Source organism: Saimiri boliviensis, chromosome 1 (genome assembly GCF_048565385.1).
Source record: "Saimiri boliviensis isolate mSaiBol1 chromosome 1, mSaiBol1.pri, whole genome shotgun sequence".
NCBI lineage: Eukaryota > Metazoa > Chordata > Mammalia > Primates > Cebidae > Saimiri > Saimiri boliviensis.
The window spans coordinates 165,586,366-165,600,841 of NC_133449.1; the positions used below are offsets into that span (position 1 = coordinate 165,586,366).

Here is a 14,476-nt window from a genome sequence, read left to right on the forward strand (position 1 = left end):
GTGATTCAAGGCAGGTCCTCACTGTGTCTTAAAGAACTCACAAGAGGACACTGCTAGTGATTTACAACTGCTATCATGAGACTGGTTTGATGCTTGCTGGGGGATGGAGGTGAAGAAAGTCTTCTCTTGGCCATGCTTAAACCTACATAGTCACTGAACTGACTCTGAAACAGACTTCTATTTAGAAACCATGAAGAAGTTATTTAACAAATGAAAGAGCAGTGCCTTTGAAATTCTCCCAGGATTAACCTCTACCTAGAAAGAAAGTTTCACATTTATGGCTCATGTGAATTAGGGAAGCATCTCCAGGCAGTCAGCTCCATGAATGAAAGCACTGCATTCAGCCCCACAATTCACCATGTTAATTTGATAATCAAATTTCACTTTTTTGTTAAACAAAACCAATAAATGATTGTGCTGGTCAAGTCAATTAAGAGAAATTATTTAAATCAGTCCTAGACATAACCTCAGACAAATTACCAATTGGATAAAATAATTTCTACCACCCCAGTCAATTCAGTCCCAAAGTCAATAAAATAACACAGCTAGCTGGCCTTTGTGAGAACATTAACTCACCAAGGAAGGGAAAAATGAAACCACATTTACCACAGACTATACAGCAAGAAATACTGCATCCATTACCTTGGTCAAAGGGCTTGTTGGGATTCCAGTTTCTGAAATAATCATCCTATATAAGGAAAAAAAATAGAAAACAAAGATCAGAGTCCAAGAATCTTCTCACCTAACTGCATAAGAACCTGCCTTTCTTTTCACCTCCCAAAACACAAAGGAAAACACTGAAAGCTTTGACATTTTTTCCCAAAACAGGCATTAATGTGCAATAAAAAAATATCAATTTACTTTTCAAATTCCTGTCTTTCAAACTGTATGTATTAAATCCTGAGAACAGTAAAAACATTTCATCCCAGTATGGAAACAGCACTGCTCTTCTTGGTTTGACATATAAAGCCAGATGCCTTCTAAGTGCAAGGTGCATTTGCTATCAATTATACTGTAGGTGATGCCTTGCTGCTCTCAGTTATGATTAAGCCTCTGTGTTTGTAACAGCTGATAATTCAACTGTCAACATTTCTTTTACATAGAGACATGCATCTTGTGGTGCCCAGTTCCAGTTTTTCAATACTCACGAAACCTAAAAAGAGATGGCCTTTCAAATGTTAGAATTAACCAAAGGTGTACATTTAGCTTAATACCATTTGTTCTGGGCATGGAAAAATGAAAAAACAAAGGCTGGCCAATCTGGTCTCTTCATAACCATGTCTTTCTTGCATTTGGGTTGCATCAATTTATGCTCTGAGGCTAGACAATTCATTGCTTTGAAATTGCAAAGATCTCAATTACTCACTTCTTCATAGCGATATTAACTTCTTCCCCACTCCGAATAACCCTTTCCTTCCAAACAGCCACTGCTACTCCTTCCTTCTCCCCATCAGCACTCTTTGATCCCATTGTTTCCCAGCACACCTACTCCGTCAGCAAAACTGAGCGGTTTGCAAGTTGAACAGGTGTCACCCATGCACATTATCCCCATACCATCTTGAAGGATTTGTCCCTTTGTAGTTGATATTCAATTTCTCTGCTATATGTGTTTTTGGCAGGCAATCTGCATGCTGCAGTTTCAGAAAGCTGTCCAAAATGAAGCCCCAACATCTCTTCTGGAAAAGCTAATTTACACTGAAGTGCACAATGAGTTTAAATTGTTGTCCATGCTGTCTTCTGATGCTGTTTCTCTCTGACACGATCGCCTGTGAATTTTATCGGCCTCAGTGTCATTCAATTATGTAGCTTTATTATATCCTTGCTGAGTTCACCTAAGCCCTTAAATAGATTTTAGGAAACTAGATTTAGAGTAAAATCAGAACGTATTGTTTCTTGGCCAGTGATTCCATCTTCCAAAGCATGAGGAAATAAACAGCTTCCTCTGGAACCCGAGGATTCGGTACTAAATTATTTTTAGTTTCAAAGAATTGCCCACTTTGCTCTAGCTTTAATTTTATAGAATAACTGCCCTTCTCACCTATCTGGGTAGGAAGTCTTTGAGTGCTGTACCATGAAATATCACTGAGAAAATTCTCTGTAATCTCCCTCCCCGTTTATAATTTTAAATACAATCTCAAACTTTTGGAATTGTGCTGTCAGAAACTCAGCAGCCACTGCTAAAATGATTTTAAGTTAAAGGTTGAATAGTAGATAGGAAATTTAGCACTCAATTTCTAGGTTTGATGACCAAAATGTTCTTAGCCTTAGACAACCATGTTGCCAACATACTCTGCTATTCTCAAGGGCAGAGGAAGAGATAACCGAAGATGAACTCATTCCCACCAGTGGAGAAAAAAGGGATCAAACTGTTCATCCTTCCAACTGCGGTTTATCAATGCTCTCTCCACATACAGAAGATGGCAACACGTCTAATGGCAATGTGGAATCTTGTGAAATATTTTCTACTTCAACATGCTGTTCTAATAGAGAAAGCCCTTGGAAGCTTAGGCTGTATGTCCAACAGGGAAGTGCTGGAACCAAAGACAAGTTCCTTTAACTTTAATTTCACAGGCCACATTCTCTTTGATGTCAAAGAAAGGTTTCAGCAAGTCTCAAGAACTGGATATTCCCTAATGATTTCAACATACTTTATAACTTTTTATAACTTGGATGGGATTTGAAGCATTTGTCTGGACCTTGTCACTTTTTCAGGCTAACTGTAATTGCCATTTTTACATATTTCCTAGGGAAAATCACAGTTTTAAGTATAAGGCCTACAAAAGTAGCTATCTGCATTAGAATATTTAAAACTCATTGCAAATGTAACAATACTCCCTAATTGCTGCCAAAATGTGAAAGTACACCTTGAGTGAAAACTCATTATGCAAAATGAGTCCTTCAAACAACCACTTGCCCAGCCAGGCCAAGCAGGGAAGAAAAATGATTCTCTGATCTGATTGCTTTTGCCCTGCCTTATGAAAGTGGATTGTCAAAGCAAAAACCAATGAGCCAGAGCTGATAAAACCTTAGATGTCACTGCTTTGGCTGCAACCAAGGGAGGAAACCTCACTTCAGGGGCCAAGATCAGGAACACATGTGAAGGATTCTAGGCAACAGAGCCCACTTGAGGGGTGGTCACTGAGCATGGGGTAAGCGGCTCTGAGCAGCCACTGCTGCAGTCCAGGTCAGGGAATAAGTGCCGGAGCATACATGATCGCTCTTGCACACTGTCCTAGCTAGGTTCAAGGGCTTCCACACACGGTGAGTACAAGCAGGCTGGGCTGCATCAATTAAGTCACTCTGCATCTGGGAGAATTCCAGTGAGGCACAGGCCAAACTCAAGTGGAGAAAGCCAAAGAGAAAAGACAAAAAATAACAATGTCTCTTCTAGAACTTCACCTCCTGAAAATTTGTTCATCTGTGAGTCCCACTTAACAATTGGGGTGCTCAAAGGACATAAGATAGCTGTCAATGGTCCTGAACCACCAACACCTACCAATGCCAAGCCTGGGCATTTCTCCAGGGCCTAAGACTCAGGTAGCACAACCAGGATTAAAAAAAAAAAAAAAAAAAAAAAAAAAGTCTTATTTTCTATCTAAATAAAAACATGTATTATCTATTTTACATTGTCCTAAAACAAACAGACACTTGACTCACTATGCTGTCAATAATTTTATCACTTCTACCGTGGGAAGTAGTGTGTCTGCCCCCACACTATCCCAGTGCTGTAGGGCCCCAGACTTAAGCCCTGAAACTGACAAAGTGCAGGACATTAACAGCCCTTGCCTCTGACCTTCCCTCTGCCCCAATAAAGTTATGGCTTGTTAAAATTCAAACTGTGGTAAAAGACATACTGGATAGATCAAACTTATCACGTGAGGCATATCTATCTGAATTAGCCTCTTGAGTGGCAATTTTATCATCTAATGATAAAGCTTTTTTAAAGACTTGTAAGGACCCCAGCAACAGTTAATTCTTAAAACATAAACCCAAACAGAAAGATGCATATCAACACAGTCATTTCTTAAGTCCCATCAATGCATTCTACGGGTTGAGGAATGAAGGATGGCAGTGTTACTACATGTGTATTTTGTGGGCTACACTGAAGAGTATAATTATGTCAGGACTCGTCTGGACAGGGCAGAGAACAGTTTTGCTGTAAATTCTAACTGACCCACATGAGGAAAGACTGATTCCATTTCACTGTAGCATTTCATAAATGAATATTATTCTACCGTTTTTTTAAGGGGTTGTTAACATCTGAAATAAACTATAAATGTAAACAGAGGCTCAAACTTAAGCATACTGACTTAGGACTATAGTCATGCAGTATTCTAGGGCAGCAGAAACTCGCACGAAAAGTCGATATGGCCAGGTGCAGTGGCTCACATCTGTAATCTCAGCACTTTGGGAGGCTGAGGTGGTTGGATCACCTGAGGTCAGGAGTTTGTGACCAGCCTGGCCAACATGGTGAAACCCTGTCTCTACTAAAAATACAAAATTAGCTGGGTGAGGAGGCACATGCATGTAGTCCCAGCTTCCAGATAGGCTAAGAGGAGAATCGCTTGAACCTAGGAGGCAGAGGCTGCAGTGTGCCAAGATCAAGCCACTGCACTCCAGCCTGGGCGAAACAGAGTGAGACTCTGTCTCAAAAAAGAAAATCAGCATAAAGATCATGATAAGTGACAAATCATCCATGTCTGGGATGAGGGAGGAGGGCTGGCGTTAGTGGGAGAGGAAGAATCAGAGACTGGTAGCAACTAAGCCTCCGGTTATTGTTTTATTTTCTACAGCTGATCAACATAGATAAAATTGTATTTTTCCATTTATCTCACTTATTAAATATTCCACTAACATAGTATTGAATCCTGTTAAATTACTGGCACTTGATGGCTGGTGCAGAGGAATTTACCTATTAATACTTTAGAGTATTCTGTTCTGATAAGCATTGATGGAAAATAAAATAATGTTTTATATATACATATATATACACATTTTATATATATATATATATATGTAAAGAGTATATTTGTTATATTACTATATGTTTTGCATACCCATAAATATGCCAAGAGCATTCCACTCTATAATGAATCTTCCAATAAAATATTTAGGTCTGCTTAACATGAAATGATGCCAAAATATTCCTGCTGTAATCTGGGCGATTAAATCTCTTCATCATGGATGATCATAACCAAACGCAGAGTCTATGGTTCCAGCTCATTTTAAATAAGAACCTGAATTTTCTTTTACTATACCATAGCCCCAAAATGACTGATGCAATTTAGCTCAAATATTCCCCAGGGATTTGCCTTTCAAGAGGTGCCTATTTAATCTCCAAGGAATGTCAAAGCTGACTCTGAGGAAAAGAGAGGGTGGCAGAACTAAATGGAAACCCAATTGCCTTGGCACCCAATTATGAAGATGATGATGTAATTTATTACATACTACAGCTTCAGATGCTACAGATCAAACACATTTAGTTCACATGAAACAGATCATTTCTCCTTCATACATATTTTAGCTAAGCCGTTTGAACCCTGCCGTTTCATCTGATGATTACCTGAGATAATATTAATACAAATTACCATCCTAGAAAATAAATGGGAGCCTCATTTGTCTTGACCAGGAGGGAGCAATAGAGACATAAACAGAAGGAAGCAAATTAAAAGGCGGGCAGGCAGTCACTCTGGAGTTGTCTGTGGGCCGATTACAGATGCACACAAAACGGAGAAGCACTTCCCTGCAAGGCTAAGTGCATCAGAATTGAGTTTGTGGATCCCTGATGGAGGCAGACCCCACTTTACCAAAACTGCAACCTTTAGAAAGAGATCAATAAAGGGACTGCAGCCAAACTGCTCTCAAGGGGATTCAGTGCAAACTGGTTCCGTTTATCTTCACACTACTTGACTGGGGGAATAGGAAGAAGGTCTAATTGGTGGGGGGAGAAATGTCCCCAAAATAATAACAGAAGTCACCAGAAAAGTGAGATTTCCAGATCATTATGTAAATGTGCCCATTATATAATGTGACATTTGCCTGTAATTTTGTGTGCAACGGAAATCTCTGCTAATCAAACTATTATAAAGTACAAAACACTCCATTTATTAAGAAAAGAGTTAGCTTCACACACAACTACACTACCTCTGAGCTGTTTTCATTCACATCTCTGGGGAAATAATTTGCTACCTCCTCCCCATCTCTGGTGAGGAGCCCCAGTGAGAATCCTTCCGAATGAAGTGACCCAGCTTGGGCAGTGACTTGAGGCTCATCAGCCTTCCATCCATATTTACCACCTGAGAGAACACTGTGCAACAGGGACTGGGAGCTGTCTGCATTAATACATTTCTGTGTGCACAAATCACCCATGCACACATGGGTCTATGCTGCTTCTGAACAGAGATGGGTCTTACTCACTCACCTGCATATCCCCTAAGATGTCACTTAAAAGCATGCAGTAAATCCTTGCTAAATTACATCAAATATAAGTAACCAGTTCCAGTTTTATTAACATCTCTGTATCCCTGTGAAATTCCCATAACTATTACTGGTATGTGTAAGTACAGGCGGGTGTATGTTTATACACATACTCTAAATCACTTTCATCCCAAATAGAGCAATTCTTTGATAAATTGGTCTGACATTTGGTTTAAAGTCCTGCAGGTCTTAGACAAAATGATTCAGAAAATAACAATGTCACTTGCTCTGCTCTTTCAATAAATTACCCACCAGTAAAACACAGATAATAACTGACAATCATACTTGTACTGTAACTAATGAGGAAAGATAAACCGGCAAATGGACTGTTGATATGCATTTGATAAATTGCATCCCTTGGATATACCAATGAAAAATAAATGTGTGTGGTACTGGTTCACTGAACTAAAACAAATATTTACTACTGAGATTTAAGATTTAGAATGAAATTTACATTTTATTTGGCAACTATTTTGATGCTATGTCTACATACAGTTGAAAAATCAAAAACCTACCTCAACTTCCTGAGTACGAAAGCATTACAAATGAGAAAAAATAAAAGAATCACATCAAACAATAGGAAGAAATGTATACATTTTTGATAATTCATTCAAATTTTCAAATTATCATAACATTAGAAAGGTCATCCAGATATTCTCTCTTAAGTCACCTCCCATCATTCCTTTGAAAAGGTCCCAACAATTCACTAAGTTCATGGGAAAGGACATGAGGTTATGGGGTGGAATAACTGAGGTGGGAAGAAATCTGACTGTGCTCTAGCGATCTATGTCATTACCGCAGAACATCTAGCAAACTCGTGATTAAATCCAAACACTCGGCCATGATTACCATCCACAAGAATTTCAAATGAGTAATCGCCTGTGACATTGGTCCAAAGGGCAAAATTCAATAAAAACCCCAGGATGACAGCTGAGGCCAAGAGTAATACACGTCTACATTTCTGCAAAGAGATTCCTTTGCCTTGCAGTTTCAAAATAGCTTGAGGGGTCCTCAAACCTGAGAAAGATGGATTTATATTCCCAGAAAATATGTACAATGAATAGCATTGTCATTGCCCCTCTGGCTGATCAAAGGATCATCACCACCACAAAGAGCTCCTTCTTCTTGGGGACTTTCTGTCTGTGTTGGTCAGTCCATCCAAGCCGGCATGGAGGAAGTAACCCACTGGCTTATGCTTTTCCCAGGGGGAGGAAAAAAAAGCTGAGTCTGAGGTTTCTTCCCCAAAAATATGTTCTGCGTTTGGGTTTTTCTTCTGGGGATATGAACTGGCATATGATGCTCCATTTGTACTCTGGCCAAGACATGTGTTGTCTCCTGAGACTCAAAACCATCCACAACCTTGACTTTACTAGCAAAATTATCAAATTGAGCTAGCCAAGAAAAGCCTTTTCAGCATCTAGGAGAGAAAGAATAGGTCAGCACCAGGGAGTTAAAGGCAGAGAAGATACTGTCAACAGGGCAGCCTCTGAAGCAGATGTGGGATCAAATTCTGGCTCTAGCATTCACCAGCTATGTGGCCTTGCACATTCTACTCAGCTTCTCCCAGTCCATTTCCTTATCCGTAAAACAAGATCACTTGCACCTACCTTGAAGGATGGTCACAATGACTTGCAATAATGATGCAAAGTACTTGGTATGATATCTGGCCTACAGAATAAATAAAAGGTACACACTTCCATCATGTCCATTTCCTGAGGTTTATGGTAGTGGGATGTCCCAGGAACACTGAGGGAAACATTAGTCTTTGTGGATATGTTTTAAATTTCATTAAGGCAATTCTTGCGTATTTGAATCTTCCCAATTAGGCCCAAGTGAAGGGAGACCAATTGCAACTGGAAAAAATAATTATGAAATATTTAAATGCATGTAATTTTATTAGTCTCACATATGAAGAGCGATTTTTTAAAAATCAATGTAATTTGAAAACTTGAGTTGCAGGCATGTTTTGTGTAAAGAGCAGACTCTTACTATCTAATATCCATGACCCCCCTCTATTAAATAGACCCCATTTATTTAAAAAGATAATACTTACACCATTGAGCCAATTTGTGCGCTGAGGTGGTGTTTTAAACCACTGAAAGGTATTAAAGGTATTACCTATCATGTAAATGTAAACAAATTAATTAAAGTTTCAATTATGATTAACTATATCGTGATAAGGGACCTGAACTTGCCCTGAACAAGCAAAATTTCTATGTAATCATTAATTTCCACGTAGAAAACAGATGGAGGAAACCTGAAAGGGTATGTCTCCTTGGCACACCAAACAAAGCCATTCCCATCTTATAGCTTATAGCATGTAAACCTTCATTTCAGAGAAAGTACAAATTATACTGGCCTGAGGCCCAGCCTTGTCCGAGTATCACAAATTCCAAATTAATTAGAAACAGTCATCTTTCTGAGAATGGCTGCCCCTTCCCTCACCATAGCTGGCAGGCCTCCATGAACATCCAGATGCCACCTTCTAGAGAATAGAACACCAGCTATTAACTACCACCTCACCCTTCCTCCCCACTTATCCTGTCTGTGAGGTGCCAAACACAGGGATTGGCAGAAGCAGTGGTTTTCCACCTTGGCTGATGGCTGGGGATGCTGTGAGGCTTTTCAACACTGACGCCTGGCCCAGCGCAGGAGGTGCTGATTCCGTGGCTGGGGTGTGGCCTCCCCACTGGGACATTTTAAAAGCTCTCCAGGTGGTTCTAATGTGCAGCCCCCATAGGAAGTCACACACTAAATCACGGTGGCTGAGGGGACTGAGGGAAGGCCAGACCCACTATGGATAGCAAACCAGGTACAGAACATCAGGGGATTTCTCCCCAAGCTTCTGGAGCTTTCCAGAGTTGTATCCACCTCCCACTCTCAGGGTCTGCTCCTTAAAATGTCTCCAGGTCAGCAGATAGCACCTCTGTCCACCTGCTGCAGAGGCAAGAACCCAGGCTGCGGGCTGGACTCCTCCTTCTTCTTCCCTCTGCCATTCAGGCAACACTGAAGGCCTCTCTGCGTGCACTCCTGGGTCTCTCTCACATCTCCCCATTCCTCTGTCTCCTCTCACACCTCAACAATTTCTCCTTACAACATGGTCACGTGTCCTAACCAGCCTCCCTTCCTCCCCTGAGCCCTGCCCAAGCTGTTCACCCTGCCTCGGTAGTCACCTTCTAAAGGGATGTCCTGGTCACATCGCTCCCTTGCTTAACATGCTGGAGGGGTTCCCAGGTCAAGGCCAAGTCCACCTCACAGAGCCCAGCTCACAGAACCTCTGTGCCCCAGCACCTGCTGAGCCTTGCAGTCCCATTATGGCCACACTCCACCCTACATGTTCCATTCAAGCTATCAATGAACTACATTTTAACCCTACAACAACCTACGCTCTCTTCGACCCCCAAAACTCTATCCACACTATTCGTTCTGTGCCTGAAACACTCTCCTCACCCTTCTTTGATTAACATTTACTCCTCTATCAAATCCCAATTTAGACACTTCTTCTCATGGGAAGCCTTCCCTGTCCGCAGTCCCTCTGCACTCCAGGCACCTCTGTGTGTGATCTGCAGCCCAGGACAGAGCACTGAACTGCTCACATTGTAGAAGCTGGCTACTCCTCTGCAACTCAGCCACACAGATGGCAGTTGCTAAGGCACTAGGTGGGGCTGGGTGGCCTCACTGCTGAACCTCAGTACAGCATTCATTTGGCACGGGAAACTCAAATATCTACTGAATGAATAAGACAACAAACCAATCTCTGCTGGTTTTTTATGCCAGTATCTTGTGCTGCAACCCTGCAACTTACTCCCCTTTGTCTCAAAACTGATGGTTCTATGACCTAGAGGTTTCTGAGGAAGGTGAAAGAGATAACTCCCTTTTAGTGACTCTAACTGGGGCAGTAACAGGAACCTAGAAACCAGTGGGGATGACATTGGAAGGTCTCAGTAGGATCAACGAGGCTTCACAGGAGGACAGGTAGATTTCTTCCCGATGGCTCCACCCCGCATTTCCTAATACCCTGCGAGTCACCTCGGGGACTAAAATGACTTCATGATTCTTCATGATTTGGAATACCACAGCTGAGCCAAAATCTGATGCAAAATTTAGGACTTGCATCAAATCGCAGCACAAATCAAAACACTGAAGTAATAGTAATATTAATAGTAATTGTAGTAATAATAGCAGCTACCACTTTTTTTTTTCCTTTTTTAAGAGACAGGATCTTGCTGTCACCCAGGCTGACGTACAGTGGCACAATTGTAGGTCACTGTAACCTGGAACTCCTGGGCTCAGGTGATCCTATTGCCTCATCATCCCAAGTACTTAAGACCACAGGTGCGTACCACCATGCCCAGCCAATTTTTTATTTTTATTTTTAGAAATGGGGTCTTGCTACATTGCCCTGACAGGTCTCAAACTCCTAGCAGCATGCAGTCCTCCTGCCTCAGCCTCCCAAAGTGCTGGGATTAAAGGCATGAGCCACTCTTGCAATAACCATCTGAGACAAACATCCCAATGTTACAGTTGTGGAAACTGAAGCTTAGAGAGATAAAATTACTATACAAGTTCACACAGCTAATGAGAAGCAGAATCAGGATGTGAACTCCATTTCTGCCTGACTTCAAAGATCATGCTTTAACCACTACTTACTACTGCTTCCACGGCATCATGTGAACACCAGTGACCCTGGAGAGAGCGCATGGGGCTGCTTGCCCTGTGGAGATGCACCATGATATAGGAGATACCAAGAAATGGGAGATGAGAGCACAGATCCTAGGCCTCTGAAAAGATTCTCACCACCACTACCAGGACTCTCATTATGTGTGAAGCCTCAACTTTCCTATCTATGAAACAGGGGATGAAAACACCTGCCTCACAAGATCTCTAAGTAAGTGGACAGCAGGTCTAGTCGTGTGTCTAGCCCCAAGAAAGCAGGCAAGACACCCTGAAATCCTGATCCACCCCTACTCTCAGGCCCAGCCTCACTAAGATGGTTTTCTGAGAAGAATCATGGCCTGCAGCCCCAAAGACAGCAGCCTCAAGAGCAGGCCGGCACGAGGCACACAGGAGTCTCCTCCTTTTGTGTGTCCTGACCTGAGCACTCACACTGTTTGCCACCAGCACTCCTGGTGGCCCTGTGCAAAGTGAAGCATCCAACACCAACATCAGAGCACCATGCAGAGGATGCAGAGGCGTTAGCATCAATCATCTCTCTGGAAAACTATGGCTGGAGGCTTTGCATGAAGTTTTCTTTAGCCGCAAAGTGAATATTAACAACTAGCCTTAACCTCATGAAACCCACGTTCTAGCAGATGAGAAGGAACAAGAAATGTAAACAGATTAAGCATAACATGACCTGGTAAATATCACTTAGAAAAATTATCTATGGATACACAGAGGAAGAAGCCACAAATTATTCCAGAGAATTAGGAAAGATTCTACTGAGGAAGTTGCACTGAAGCTAGCTCTTGAAGGACAGTTTTCCAGGGGGGTAACACAAAGTGGGGTGAGGACATTGCATTCAGGGGATCTGGCAGGTGCACGAGCATTCAGTCTTTGCTGCAGCAGCTCTAAGCTACGGCAAAAGACCATGAAGCATGAGCCCAGGTGTGACGACAAAGAAGAGACAAAGTGAGATGCTGGTGGCTCTGCTCTGTCGCCTGCACCTCTCAGTCAGCCCTTTGCTCTATGACTAGGAAACTCTGTAGCTACTGCAGCTGGCTGATAGGGAGAATGCATATGACAATTACAATCCTGCCACTTTAGCTGGAATGCTGAGCCATGACACTGTGTCTATGCCACCCAAAGGACAAGAAGCAAGCCCACACCCTGGCCCTTCCAATCCATCAGTAAATTTTGCCATGCCACCTGTTATGAACATGTATGAGTCATTATGAAGCATAATTAAAACCAACTAATCTTCTGCCTGCCTTCTTTCCCTCCTAAAAAGACATACTGAGAGCTTGCTGCACCTTTTCTTTGTTAAATAATTAAACATCTTTCCCTCTGAAGGTGAGTTCATGGAGCCACGCCGTGTGCCCACGGAACCAGGACTGTGGAGGTCCCTCTCATAGCCAGCGATCCTGATTCGCGGCCTCTGGCTCTCACTCAGTCTTTCAAAGGTCTCACTCTAGGTTGCAGGGTACCGGAGAAGGGGAAGAGGAACAACCAGGGTTCCCCGATTCCCATGTGTGTTTTTTTATATGGAGTTTTGCTCTTGTTGCCCAGGCTGGAGTGCAATGGTGCAATGCTCGCTCACTGCAACCTCCGCCTCCTGGATTCAAGTGATTCTCCTGCCTCAGCCTCCTGAGTAGCTGGGATTACATGTGCCTGCCACCATGCCTGACTAACTTTTTGTATTTTTAGTAGAGACAGGGTTTCACCTTGTTGGCTAGGCTGGTCTTGAACTCCTGACCTCAGGCAATCCACCCACCTTGGCCTTCCAAAGTGCTGGTATTACAGGTGTGAGCCAACACACCCAGCCCCATCTTTAAAAATAAAATTTCTCCAGGGTAAAATTACCAGGTAAGATCATTTATATGGTAAAAAATACACATCAATAAGGACACATTTATTTCTTGAAGGGAGCACTCAGCTGGCAGAAACCATGTAATACTTTTTTTATACATTCTTTTATTATTTGGAGAAACAATATGAATGTTAATATAACATTGCAAGTCCCTTCCAGTCCTAATATTCTATGATTCTAGACATGTCGAATGATAAATCAAATATGCCTAAAAGTTGTGTGTAAATAAAGTAGGAACAATTTTCAGACTAGTAAGGACTGGAATGCACTGAAAGAATCCAAGGCAGACTAAAGCAATAAGCTGCTTTTGCATTTATTTTTCTTTTTGCTTCCAAATTTCAAGAATCTAACATGAACACAAATAGTAATTACATCCTAGATCTTTAAAATTTTCTTTCCTGTTAAATAACTTATGAACATTAAAGAAAGACTCCAGTTGGATTTTTCTCATGATGCCCAGAACTACTAAAACAGAAACTCTTGAACAAATTACCAAGACCAAATCCTTCGGCAAAATTATGTTCTCTTGCAAGTTGACGACTCTTGGAGGAAAGTTACATAGGAAGACATGAGAAGATAGAAGAACAGTAAGAAAGAAGACTAAAGTTGCCACAGTAACCACTTTATCCACCTTATAAACACAGACCCCATGCACCAAACTCCTCCCCCCAAGGCTCAGAGGCCTGCAAAGGAAGGACAGCCACCTGCACCAACATGCTGGAAGCCTCAACCATCCTTACACAGTGCCCATGACCCACTGAAAGAAGAAGACAAGGGAATACAGAAAAGGACTAGAAAAAAATCAAAATGGTAACAATGATTATGGGAATACAAAGGGTTTCTTCCTGCTTCTACTTTACTACTTTTCAATTTTTAAAAAATCCACAAGGATTACTTCTTAAATGTGCATATTGTCTATATATTTATTCATTTACTTATTCATTCAATCATTTACTCATTCATTTAAAGCCCTCTGGGGTAGGTATAAGGAAGACAGCATCATCCTAACATTATTATCTGGGAAACTATAGCCCAGAAAAATAAAATCATTTCTACATGAATTCACACAGCACTCAAATTTGCAGTTTAAGGTCCATGTACACCAGCGGCACAGACTCAGAGAAAAGTATCTATGTCTCAGATGTGAGAGGTAAAAATGAAGAGTTTCTTGGGCCACAATCATGGATACAGTCCAGAAATATTTTCAGGCAGCTGAATGGACCCACAAACCCTTATAATTTCTGGAATGGTAAATAGTGTCACCCATTCATTTATTTCTTTTGTCCTGTTATTTCTGCTACCCTATTAAGAAATGAAAGATCTGAAATAAACAGGGACTGACCCTCAGCTCACCCACCAACATGGGCCCATGGCCCATGCCAGAAACATGCAGGAGAAAGCCCCAGAAATCACGTTTACCCACAAGGCAGTGACAGCTCCTGCAAAAAAAAAAAAAAATCCAAATTGTGG

General features: G+C 41.6%; 1 protein-coding gene across 1 annotated transcript in view; it reads right to left on the reverse strand.

The window, feature by feature from the left end:
• SPOCK1 (SPARC (osteonectin), cwcv and kazal like domains proteoglycan 1) overlaps nt 1–14,476 on the reverse strand; it is a 545,496-nt gene that overhangs the window by 304,549 nt on the left and 226,471 nt on the right. The window contains exon 3 of the mRNA XM_039469576.2: nt 643–688. Within this exon, the coding sequence (XP_039325510.1) occupies nt 643–688 (46 nt within the window). The remainder of the gene's footprint in view (nt 1–642; nt 689–14,476) is intronic.